The following is a 12,311-nucleotide window of genomic DNA, read 5'->3' as shown; positions in this document are numbered from 1 at the left end:
AGCTGCTGGCTGCAGAGGATGAGTCTTGTCACTTGCTGGGTCCTGTCATTAGGGACTGGGGCACCCACTGAGGATGCCCGGGTGGACAAAGGCTTTGCACTGCCCTCGTGTTGCCATGAGATGTGAAGGGAGCAGGAAACGTGGTAACTCTTGGAGAAGAAGATCATGCAAAAAGAGAGTGTGGATCCACATGTTTTGTCCAGATATTGGCCCCATTTCTCTTCTGATCCTCCTCCAGACCCCACCTGTCCATAGTTAAGCCTTCCATGGCACTTCATCCCCCAGCACAGCACAGCCATGGTAAGCAGTGGAGCTTCTGAAAACCCAGCCAAGCATTTATCAAACATCCTCATTTGAGAGTGGCAGAGATCGAAGTGGGGGGAGAGCAGGGCCAGTCATCCCCTGTCATCAGGATGGATGGCCAGCCCAGCAGCAAAGGCAATCCACCTGATGAGAGCAGATCGATTGCAGAGAGCCGGAGGACATAAAAGAGAACCACCTCGACTCCCCCACTTGCAGGCTCCCAGGAAACTGGTAAAAGCTTGGAGAAGGAGAGGAGATGCCTCCCCAGAGGATGGTTGTCACCTTGGCACTACTGCTGGAGGCTTGCTGCAGCAGCGCTTACCCTGCCTACCCTGAGAGCGACAGAGCCCAAGGTAAGGACACCTGAACCGGGTGTTTGTGCCTGAAAGCCAGATGAGGTTTGTCCCTGTGCACCACATTGCGGCTGGCACTGAACGCTGGCTCCTATCTGGTGTTTCATGGAGGCTTGGCTTCTGCAGACATGCACAGCAGCGCAGCTTCCCACTTCTTCCTCTGGGCAGAAAGACCTTCTGACCTGGGAAGGTGTTTCCCCAGTGCTCTTAGCAGCAGTGTATGGCCAGCAGGGTTAAACCCATTCCTAGTGTGACCAGGTTGGACAGAAGACCATCCTGTACCCAAGGGACTGTGTTGGCTGTTGTGATCTGTGGACAGCAGAGTTTGAGTGGTGTGTTCAGGTACTCTGGGGTGGCAGACAACGTTTCCCTGGAGATCAGCCAGCCGGGAGGGTAAAAAGCATCCTCTGGGCTCGGTGTTCTTCTGACGTCCTACAGGAGATTGGGTGTCAGAAGAACAGGAGATGAGGGAACTGCAGCTCATGTGCAGAGCAAGTGGCGCACACTGGGTGGCCTGGGAGGGCCTGAGCTGGCGTGAGCTCTACTCATGTCACAGGGCTGGTACCAGCCTCCCCACCAGCAGTGGGACCTGGTGCCATGACACTGGCTGGCTGCAGCATGTGCTGGGGCTTCGCTGCAGCTTGGGCAGAGCTTGAGTCCCGAAGGACAGTGTGACCTCAGGCCCATGATCTGCTTGTGCAAGTGGCCCTGGAGCCTGCCCAGGGTGCCTGCACAGGAGCTGCCCTTGGCTGACTCACGGGGACTTCCAGAGCTTCAGCAACTTGACCACATGTCTGAGGCAAAGGGAATTCAAGGCCAAGCGCTTGGGATTGCTCAGCTCCTGGAGCTTGGAGAAGCTTCCCGCGGGCTGTGCACAGGCGGGCACTGGAGGAGGGATGGCTCAAAGGGTAAGATGCTGGAAAGCCCCGACACACCAGCTGCTTTCCAGTTAAATACACTCAGACAGCAAGGGACTTGTTGCCTGAGTCATAGCCATGTGCCTAACGCCTGGTTTTGTGGTGACCTTAAATTATCCCTCTCCTCAGAGCAGCACAGAGAGACTGCCTTGGGACAGACTCACCCAGGGGAGATTCCTGCTTGTGCTCACCTGAGGTGCTACCTGGGACACCGGGGTCTGGGCTCAACCCTCCCCGGCTAAGCGAGGCTGGGCTGGGGTACTCAGAGCTGCCCTTAGAAGGGACTTTAGTGGCAGGGGGGATGTTGGTGGCTGATGGGCACCTTCTCCGCCTGCCTGCTGCAGCCATGCTGGAGGCAGTGCCAGGCAGTGGGTGCTGTGTGCCTTGGCTGCTGGTGCTGCCTCTCACAGCGTCCTCACAGGTCAGGTAGCAAAGCCCAGGTTAGATAAGTGGGGTTGAAAGGTGGCTGTGATCCATGACATGAAGTCCAGCTGGAGGCCAGTCACCGGTGGTGCATCCTGAGGGTTGGTATGAGGAATGATTGTGTTTAGCATCTTCATTAAGATGTTAATGATGGACCATGGGGTAGAGTGCACCCTCAGCAGTTGGCACAGAGCTAGGAGAAGTGGCCGATAACACCACAGGGTCATGCTGCTGTCCCAAGGAACTTGGATAGGCTGGAGACGTGGGCTGAGAAGGACCTTGTGCTGTTCAGCAGGGAGAAATGCTGAGTCTTGCCCCTGAGGAGGAACAACCCCAGACACCAGCACATGCCAGGGCTGTCTGGTCGATGCCAAGTTGACAAGACAGCAATGTGCCCTTGCAGGAAAGGTAGTCAACAGTGTCCTGGGCTGCATTAGGAGGAGCATCACTGCAGGGCGAGGGAGGCAATCCGTCCCCTCTGCTGAGGCCATGCTCACAGTGCCATGGGCAGCGCCCTGGCTCCTAGCCTGGGCTGGTACGCGTGGCCGGGCGAAGGGATGCGCCCTAGTCCCCCTCAAACAACCTGCCTGCCATTCCTGGGACCTGCAGACTACACTCAGGCTCTGCATCTCTGCATCCCACCGCCTGGGGAACAAGCCTACCTCCAATGAGCCGCTTTGTCCTTGTCACTGTCTCCCCATTCAACCCAGACCTCATGCCGATGGATTTTAGCCTGGCTGACAGTGCAGGTGGCTTCATGGCTGAGAGCAAGCCTGCAGCAGGACTCCGGCCATTCAGGAACCTGAACCAGGCTCTGCCTGCACTGGGGGAAGGAGCGAGCCATGACCACAGAGCAGCTCGTGGCAGCGGTGAGTCCCAGAGCTCACGGTGAGATGGACCCATGGATGGGGCTGGTGTGGGGGCACCAGGATGGTCTTGGATAGGGAAGGGGCTGCATCCAGGAGGAAGGAGTGCTGCAGGCTACATCCCCCAGGGGAGATGGAGAGGAGCAGGCAGTGATGCCATGTCCTTTCTCCCCTGGCCCCTGCCCCCAGCCCTGCACCCACAGCCCCTCTGTGCTCACAGCACTGGTTTTTATTGTTTTCAGGAGAGAAACGCGCTCTCCAGGAGGATGTCCCCAGACCCTTGGTGAGTGGAGGCGCCCCTATGGCCTGGGTGCAGCCCAGGGGGACACTGCTGGGCAGGGGACTCCCTTGGGCCGGCTCACCACTGGTCGCAGCAGACTCCATCCCTGCTGGCCATCACTGGGAACTGAGGCCATCCTGCTCGGGGGCTGATGCTGCTTCCCTCACTGGTCTAGCAGTGAGCGGACAGGGCTTGGGGGCTGCTTTTGGCACATGGGCACTGTACACGGGTGATGGGGCTGCTGTGCCACAGCAGGGTGAAGACCTTGATGCATTCCTCTGGAAGATGGTGGCTGTGGGTGATCTCCAGAGCCAGGGATTTGCCCAGACAGACCAGGCCCCCCCCCAGTCCAGCAAGAGAGGTGAGTGCCCAGCGGGTCCTGGGATCCAGCCCACTTGCACTGACCTGTGTTGTGGTTTAAGCTGAACCCAAGACAACCTGCAAAGAGGCTGTGGCAAGCAGGGGCCGGGCTTGGCGTGGAGATGCTCATGACTTGGGGTAAAAGGTACCCGTGGTGTGAACTGAGGCATTCAGCTCCCAGGCTGTGCTCCTAGAACTGACTTCAGAGCCAGAGAGCCTAGGAGAAGAGATGGACATCTCCCTTCCTTTAAACTTTCCAGCTGTAGCCAAGCGCTGCAGCATCCCCTTGCATGGGTGTCTTTTCCTTTCTCCCCAGCTTGCTTGTGGAAATACTGTGTCACCAAGTGAGGGGTTCAGGAGGAGCTCTGCCGGCCGCATCCTGCCACCGCGATCCCAATGCCTTCCATCCGCACATGACCCTGCACCCGTGGTGGGCTGATTGCACTGAGCTGTGAAAGGGCTCCAGTCCCCTGTGGGGAAAGGGGAGAGGGTCTGCAGCAGAGGAGGGGTGTCGTGGGGCAGCGGAAGAGTGCCATGAAGATCCAGGGTGTGGGACAGTGCTTCTCCCATAAAGCGACCCTCCAGCAAGGCAGAGCTGCCACCATGGCCTGGCAGGGACGTGCCAGCTGCCGGCAGGAGCTGAATAAACCCCTCACGCCAGAGCAGCATCCTGTGATTACTTATTCCCTGCATCCTCCCACCACCATGTGCAGGGCAAGGGCCCATGTCCGTGCACAGGCCCTGCGCAGGGACATCTCTCCCATGGGACAGGGTTTCCCCGCTCAGCATCCTCCGTGCCCGTTGGCTGCAGCTCTCGCGCTGATGCTACACAAGCGAGGCGTATTAAAATAAAGTTTATTGCTGTTCTTAGATTAAAAAACCCAAACAAACCAAACCTCGTTAAGAACAAAACCAGTCCCCAAACCCAGTGCTATGAAAGGCAGGCTTGCAAGGACACACCTTTTAGTGCAAAGAGGGAAGTGGCAGCGAGGGCCGGAGGGGTTCTGCCACAGCCTCGCAGGACCCACCGTGCTCACTGTACAGTATTGTTTTGCCCACAGGCTGGCTGGGGGGGCAGGCTGGCTGAGCTCACAGGCACCGGCAGGAGCCCTGGGGGAGCTGAGGGTCTTGGATGGGGAGGATGGGGTGTCGGGGCTGTGCAGAGCAGCTTTAATTCCTCTTGCATCAGCGATGCTGGACAGGAAGGCACAGTGCTGAGCCAGGGAGCACCAAACCTGCCGCCATGTCTCCTGCAGACACAGCGCTCTGTTCAGCAGCTTTTGCCTCTTGGGCTGTCCGGTAGCAGGATGTGGAAACCAGATGGATTCCATACCCTGTGTGCCTCATCTCCCAGTCAGGCACCTGACGTGCTGGTGGGGACTGAGGTGGAGCTACATCAGCACATGGCTGCATCTCCTGCAGCGTCTTGCAAGGCAGGGAGAGGTTTCTTAGCTCGTAGGAGCCACATGGGACCTTGAAGCAAGCAGCACATGGCCCTGGGTTCTGGCACACAGGGGAGGGATGCCCCGGTCCTCAGCCCTCCATCCTCAGCCCTTTGCATGCCTCTGCACCCCCCTTCCCTCCCACAAGAGGTCCTGGCACTTTCACACCGGGCACCATCCTCCTGCCCCCATATCCTAATGGGCAGTAGGATGCATGTTAGGACTCCTGAGCAGTGAGAACAATGTGTCACTGCAACAAACTACTGAGGACGGAGCCTTTTGGTTCTTCAGATGGAGCTTGGATGCTGTGGTGGAAGAGAGGGCTTGCCCAAATGCAGGCTGTAGGTTGCTGTGCAGATGAGTGACCAGGCGAGCTCAAACAGCTCCAGCCCAGGAGGTGTGCTGGGATCCCGGGACACCTCTTCCTAAGCATATGGTGTGGCTGGGGCAGCGCAGGGCTGGCAAAGCAGCTCCAGCAGCGGATGGAGAGGCAGAGCTGGCCCAGCCATGGGGGAAGTCTCTCAGCTGCTCTTCCATGCAGTGCTGCTGTGGCAGGTGAGCGCTCCACTTTTCTCGTGACATGTGGGCACAGGCCATGAGGCCCATTTTCGGGGAGCAGGGATGCGGTTGTGCTGTGGCTGCGCGGGCATGGGTCTGTGCCGGAGGAGCGGGAGGAGCAGCGATGTGAAGCAAGGCACTATTCAGAAAGGCGGGGGGCAGCGGTGCCGTGAGCCCCCTCTGGTCCCTGCCTCACGGAGGGAGGCGGGTGCCCCCCGTGGGTTAGGTCATCTTCCTGGCCACGCTGGCATAGGTGTGCTCAATCTCCTCATCCGCAGGACACGTGTGGCTGAACTCGTCGCAGGCGTATGCGTTGGTGAGGTAGCGCCACACGCCCGTCATGTCCGCTGGGATCTCAAAGTTGCGGTACTTTTTGGCTGCAATCTGGAGAGGAGAAGAGAGAAGGCGGCTGAGACTTCACAGGCCTGGGGAAGATTCGCTCTCTGGGACAAATACAGGAGCCTCAGCTCCTGTTTGCATCCCCCCACCTCGTCACCCCCTTGGGGTGGGTATCCCCACTGCAGCCCCAGGACTGTGCCATTACCTTGATGATATGCAGTTTGGGCAGGAGGTTGCAGTCAGCCAGTGTCAGGTGGTCTCCATCCAGAAATCTCCTCTTGGAGACGGTGACATCTTCCACACTGTCCTGGTCGATCTCGTGGGGGAGAGGCGTGTTCAGGTAAACATCCAGGCGCTGGAACTCCCGTAGCAGCGCCTTCTCGAAACCTGGGTGCACGGGGGCACAGGCGCCGTGAGCCAGTGCCGTGGGCTGAGCCCGCAGGGCCACACTGGTGCTGCACACCGCTGCACCCTGGCCAGAGCCTCTGCTCCCAGGGGACCCCACCAGCATCACCCCACACTCCTCTCCCCAGCGCCTGCACACAGGGCCATCAGCCCCATGGAGCACAGGGCTGCCTTCGTCCTTCCTGCCCGCTCCTCTGCTCACCAGGGAGGCTTTGGTGGGGAAGGCAGCGGGACCCCTCACCTGCAGGTTAACCTCGCCCAGATGCAGACAAAAGCATCTCCCCACCCAGCAAGGCAGATCATGGCATTTCTTACTGATATTCGCTTCCTTGCGTGAGTTCTTGACGTATGCTGAGAACTTGGCAAAGATGTCGCTCCCCACATCGAAGGACTCCTTGTACTTGGGGCTGAGGCGTGGATACCTTCAAAGATACACTTGTGTCAGTGCAGGCGAGGATCAATGCAGGATTCAGCCCTGTGGTTCCCAGGTGAGTTATGCCCTGTGTGCCAAGGGACCCAAGCGTTTCCTCCCATTGTTTTCCATTCCAGCCCATCCCAGACCCCTCCCCTCACAGCCCAACCCGCTGCCTTCCCCAGGGGGCTCAGCCCCGCAACGCTGCCATCCGCATCCCTGCGGAGCCGGGTGCCGGGTGCTGGTTGGGAGCCAGCCCTGTCGTGCATTGCCCTGGGTGCAAACCCAGCACCCTGCCTCGGTTTCCCAATCTGCCCAGCACTACACAATGCTGCGGCATTCCCAGCAGCCCCAGAGGGGAAGGAGGGAGCTTGAGGTTACATGGGTGGGCCCAGGGTCTGCTCTAGGAACTCCTCAATCTTGATGAAGTCTGTTTTCAGCTCCTTGTTGAACAGCAAGAAGGGTGGGTTAGTGCCCGGTGCTAAGTCCTTCAACTCTTCAGGTTTCCTGGAGTGGAGGAAACAAGCGGGCTCAGTGCCTGTGGCCTCCCCATGGTAAACGGGCCAGGCTGAGGTGGGGCTGTGTTTGGGGGCAAGTACTGGGAGCATCCCCACTTTCATGTGCCGCTGGGTTTGGGGGGCTGAGAAGAACTCGCCAGCCTCTCAGTCTGCCCTGCAGCACCTCAGGCTTGTACCCGCAGCCAGAGCACAGGGGTTCCTGTGCCACACACAGGTTGGCACGTGGCTGGAGCTCTATGCTGGCCCCCCTGTGGCACCCCATGGTGGGGACCATCACCCCATCCCTCTGGCATGCTGGCTCCAGGGCAGGAGGAATGGAGCTGAGCCGGGGTGTCTCGTCCCACTGCTGGCCCAGGGCTGGGCCGTGGAGCTGCTCACCTGGTCATGTCCACTGTGGTGACGTTGAACTTGACCCCTTTCAGCCACAGCACCATGAAAAGGCGCTGGCAGAAGGGGCAGTTCCCGATGTTCTCTCCATCCAGACCAGCCTGGAGGGGAAGCAGAGAAACGGGGATTTAGTGCCCGGGCTGGGCTCTGGTGGAATGCCTGGAGGTGGAGAGCCTCTGGAGCCGGTCTTGGGAGGAAGGCATACAGAGGACCGGACCGGCACCCTGGCACCGCATGCTGCAGGGACCCAGCCCAACGCCAGGGCTCACTTGGCTGCAGGATCGCTCCTCTGAGCCATGGCCCTGCTGCCACTGGGAAGATCAGAGAGCATCCTCAGGATGCCTGGGGTCAGATCCTTCCCAGAAACGTGAGATAAAGCCAGGAGGAGAAGGAGGAGGCAGGGGAAGGAGGTGGAGAGCGACTGCTGGTGGATGGGGAGGAAGGGAGGGTCCGCTTGGCCGGGAGGCCAGGCTGGAGAGGGCGGTGAGAAGGGAAATGTGCTCATGTTTGCCAGGAAAAGAGCAGTTTGTTTTCATGTGCTGTTAGTGTCTGCCTCCAGTTCTGTGTGCGTATAACAAACCCAGGCGTGATTTCCCCGGTGTTGATAATGGCCAAGAACCACCCAAGCAGCCTCCTGGGCCTCAGGACAAAAGGGCTAGGGGTGGCAGGACTGAGCAATGGTGGATCTGTGCTGGCATCCCATGCAGCATCAGTGGGGAAGGGAGCCATGTGTTAGCTCCTAAAGCTTTGGTCATGTGCAGACAGTCCCTTTCAACCCCTCTGCGTGGACACAGCTGCAGCATCTCAGTGCTCAAGGGGCTGCTCTGTGACCAGGATGGGGTCAAACAGCAGTGGGGAAGCAAGGAGCTTGGACAACCTGCCTGTGTCCCAGCAGGGCTCCCTCATCAGCCTCTCACCCAGATGATGCCCACTAGGCAATCCTAAGGGAAAGCAGCAGCAGGTAGAGCAAAGCCCATTTCCTTGCTATGCAGCAGCTGAAAATACCCTTTGCAAAAAGGATTGAGACTCCTTAGGAGTTTGGCTAAGATGAATGGGGCACGTTCCCTCTTCCGCCCCATCCCTACCCCCCACCCCCAGTGCATGAAAATGGGTACAGACGCTGCTGAGGGAAGTTAGTAAAATGGCTCACAGGAAACCCGACTTCTTTAAGAGCATTTGGCAGTTCCTCAGCTGCACATGAAGCACAGCCCTACATCATGTGTGTGTGGTATCCTGCTGGTGGCTGGAGGAGCAGTGCAGCCACGCCAGCTCCTTCACAAGGGATGCTGCTCCCATGGCACCCTGGCGGGCGGCACAACCCCTGGCTCTGCGCTGAGCCTCGAGGTCAGCCAGGGAGCTGAAGCGCTGGGGCCGAGCAGGGGTGCGATGGGAGCTGGGAGGATCTGGGGTGCAGAAGTCAAGCAGCAGCAGTAATGTCCAGGTTGGGCAGCTAGAGGTTGCTCCAGAGCTTGCACCTCACTGGGGCCCCAAAGGCAGGCAGGCTGAGGATGCTCCATTAGCAAAGATGTGGAGACCTGCGCCTGGCTCTGCTGGGCTGGAGGTAACTGCCACGAGTCACCTGCCCATACCTACGGAAACCTGTGGACTGCCCATACCCGTGGAAAGCTGGGAGTGCTTGGCTTCTCCAGGATAGACTCACCAGCCTCAAACTCGCACTACGGGAGATGCTAAACTGATCAAACCAACCCCCCAACACTCTGAGGGCTCCGCTGGAGGTGGTGTCCTCTTTTCCACCATGCCAACACCTTCTAGTCCTTTCAGGGGAATGAAAATTACTTCTTAACCAGCGTTTCCTATGCTCAGCTGTCCTGAAATGATGCTCCTGAGAAAGGAAATGGGAACTAAGAAACAGATTCTGGGATATACCCAGAAGTGAAGCTGAATTCATGCAGGAGGCCTTTTGTTGGCTATTAATAAGAATCACTCCTGGGAAGCTGCCGCCTGGGAGTCTCCCGGGTCAGCTTATAACCAACAGGCTCCTTCAGTAAGGGATAAGGTTGTGTATTGGCTGTCCTGCAAGGGAGCACAGCCACAGGGGCTCCCTGCTGGCACCAGAGCCGGGCACTCTGCCATGGGGAGAGCACTGGGAGCCAGGGCACTCGGGGAGAGGGGCTAGGGACACTCAAAGCCACACACTGTCCCTCCTCAGCAGCTTCCCCCTCACCGATGGCGGGGAAGTCATCGCCCTTCACTTCCGCCTCTGCAAAGCCTCTGCCCCTGCTCACCCCCTCCGCCCCAGGCTGCAGCAGGGGCCGGGGTGCAGAGCCAGCAGCCCCCAGGCTGACCTTCCTCACTCTTTTCCCCTCCAGATGATGGATAAACCCAGCACGGGCTGGGACAGCATCTCCAAGGAGGGGTAAGTTTCTAGCCCAAGCTCTCTGAGGCTTCATGAAGCTGCATCAAAACCCAAAGTTACTTGGCAGTTCCTGTGGTTTCCCCCTCAGTGAAACAGCATGAAATGCGGTGGGAGGAGGGAGCAGCTCTGCATGCCTGAGGCACTGCGAAGGGCTCAGCACCCACCAGGACCTGCCCATGGTTCCTGCAGCCACTCCAAAGCCCAGGGAGCAGCCCTAGGACAGCTAAATGCCTCGTGAGGCTGGGGGGCAGAGGTTCCTCTAGGCGGGGAGAGCCCCACAGCCATAGGACGATGCTCTCATCGGGACTACGGCAGGGCAAAAAATTGCCAGCCCTCTGGGGACCTCCTGCCCCAACCCAAAGGTGATGCAGGACCTGCTTCACACCCTCCCTGTCCTCACCAAGTCAACTGCAGCATTTGCCAGAGTGAAAGCCAGGCAGGGGCAGCGTGCGGGTGGGTGCCTGTGGGAGCACTGGCTGCCCCCGTGACTTATGGCTATCACACTGATGATGTGTGGCTGCCACACGCTGATGATTTATGGCTGTCTCAGGACAGACCCTGGCCCAGATGAAGTGCAAGGCATGATGGCATGGGCGGGTGACTTTGGTAAAACTGGGTGCTGAATGGGAGGAGAAGGCACAGCATCACTTTGTCTGGTAACAAAGGGTTACCAGAAGGGGTTTTTTGTGCTAAATTAAGGCACAGGGGAAGTACTGAGGACGCTGCTGCTTTGTTTTCAGTTTCCCTTCCCTCTGAAAGCCCCTGGAACATGCAGCCGCCATTGCAGTCAACTCATGTGTCGTTTTCCACTTCTCCCCGGCCACCCCTGGGAACAAGCGGTGCTAAGAAGGGAATTCAAGACCCCAATTACTTCACCAAGAAAATACACTTGTCTGGATCTGCCTCAGCCAAGCTCAGTGCCTGGCAAGCACGACCGTGGCCACAGTCTTGGCAAAGGGATGGGGTCATTCCTCCCACAGAGTCTCAGGTGATCCTTTCCAACACGTATTCCCAAGTGCTACCCAAGCTGAGCACTGCACGGTGCCCAGTGCTGCCGGGTGCCTGTGCTGGGGATGCCGGTGCCTCCGGCCAGGCGCTGCAGTGCTTCCAGACACAGACCTGCCCTGGGAGAGGAGCGGAGCCCACCAAAACAAGTAGCTACAGGGAAACTGCCCTTGAAACCTCCATGTGGTGGCACAGGGAGGCTTCGCTCCCCTTGGCCACTGCCAATTGACAGTGTCCTGGGGCCCCACTGGCATCGCTGCTGGCACATGTGGATACCAGCCAGCAGCGTTGACTCCTCTTTTCCTTCACACCACATGGCCACTGTGGATATTTCAAACTCGAGTGTTAAAATGTTCCTGGAGAAGTGTTCAGAAAATTACTGAACAGGGAAAAACTCCATTTCCAGTGAGTAACCCTCTGACCTGCTCTGTGAGGCCACCCCATCCCTCCCACTGTGGGCACCCACTGGCTCCCCTTTGCAGCCCTGGCCCACAGGAGAAGCTGAGGCGGCTGCTCAACACTGCCACTCGCTGCTCCCCTGTGGGGGCTCCTCTTATCTGGGAGCGAGAGGCGTGCGTGTGCCCACTCCCCTGTCACACTAGCTGCCAGCAGCGCTGCTCCCCGGGTACAAGACTGGGGCATCCTGCAGGATGCTAGTGTGACACCCACTGGTGCCTGCACCGGGTCCCCTCCCCTGGGCACCCACTCAGCTGCCTTCGTGGCCAGTGATCCCAAACTTGGTTCCCATCTCCAGCCTCCCAAGACGTAAAGACGCCCCCGAATTCCCACCACCCACACCCAGCTGGAGCCTGGTGAGGATGAGCCTGCAGGGAACTGCCGAAGAGCAACCGTCCCACCGGGGACCCACCTTCACAAACAGCTCAATCTCAGGCTCCTCGGTGGCGCTGTGCTGCCGACTCTCCATCCCAGCGGCGTGCAGAGGGATCGCTCACTGCTGTACTGAGTTGGTCTGTCCTCTGTGGAGCGCCAGCAGGGAAGGCTTTCAGAGAGCTGAGGGCTGGAGCACCTCAGCTGCGCTCGCACCCGCTCACGGAGGGCCAGGGCTTGCCCTTTCCTTCCTTTTGAAGTGGGGAGGAGCAATGGGGTGTGCGCCTGCTGGGACCTGCCGCCGGGGAGGGGGAAGCTGTGAGGCCTCCCAGCTGTGACTCAGCACGGGTCTATCTGGACACATTCATGGGTCCCCTTCCACCCTATCTCACCAGCCCAGCCGCTGCTCTGGTGCTTCAGAGCCCTGAGCTGGCAGCCCCGGCACCGCTGCCATCATCTCCTTTCCAGCTGGGTTTGCAGGGGAAGCATCTCTCCCATCACTCCTCGTGCTGCTCTGCTCTGGTCTTGCCCCTTCACC

General features: G+C 59.0%; 1 protein-coding gene across 1 annotated transcript; it reads right to left on the bottom strand.

Annotated features, from left to right (window-relative positions):
* Positions 1–4,343: 4,343 nt before the first annotated feature.
* Positions 4,344–12,088, bottom strand: LOC115613323 (chloride intracellular channel protein 2-like). Its single transcript, XM_030498649.1, has 6 exons — positions 11,814–12,088; positions 7,555–7,664; positions 7,040–7,165; positions 6,562–6,668; positions 6,047–6,228; positions 4,344–5,886 (listed from the first exon to the last, which is right to left on the bottom strand). The coding sequence occupies exons 1-6, from the start codon at positions 11,868–11,870 to the stop codon at positions 5,725–5,727; spliced, it is 744 nt and encodes a 247-aa protein (XP_030354509.1). The 5' UTR covers positions 11,871–12,088; the 3' UTR covers positions 4,344–5,724.
* Between the last annotated feature and the right edge of the window lie 223 nt (positions 12,089–12,311).

Source organism: Strigops habroptila, chromosome 9 (assembly GCF_004027225.2).
Source record: "Strigops habroptila isolate Jane chromosome 9, bStrHab1.2.pri, whole genome shotgun sequence".
NCBI classification, from domain to species: domain Eukaryota; kingdom Metazoa; phylum Chordata; class Aves; order Psittaciformes; family Psittacidae; genus Strigops; species Strigops habroptila.
This window is presented reverse-complemented; position numbering and strand designations above follow the sequence as displayed.

What these genes read in the sequence shown, in the direction of transcription:
- LOC115613323 (XM_030498649.1), bottom strand. Translation starts at nt 11,870, where the DNA reads ATGGAGAGTCGGCAGCACAGCGCCACCGAGGAGCCTGAGATTGAGCTG. An exon ending in CAGACCCTGGGCCCACCCAT is followed by an intron (nt 6,669 to 7,039) that starts GTAACCTCAAGC and finishes GTATCTTTGAAG; the next exon opens with GTATCCACGCCTCAGCCCCA. An exon ending in CCAAACTGCATATCATCAAG is followed by an intron (nt 5,887 to 6,046) that starts GTAATGGCACAG and finishes TCTCCTCTCCAG; the next exon opens with ATTGCAGCCAAAAAGTACCG.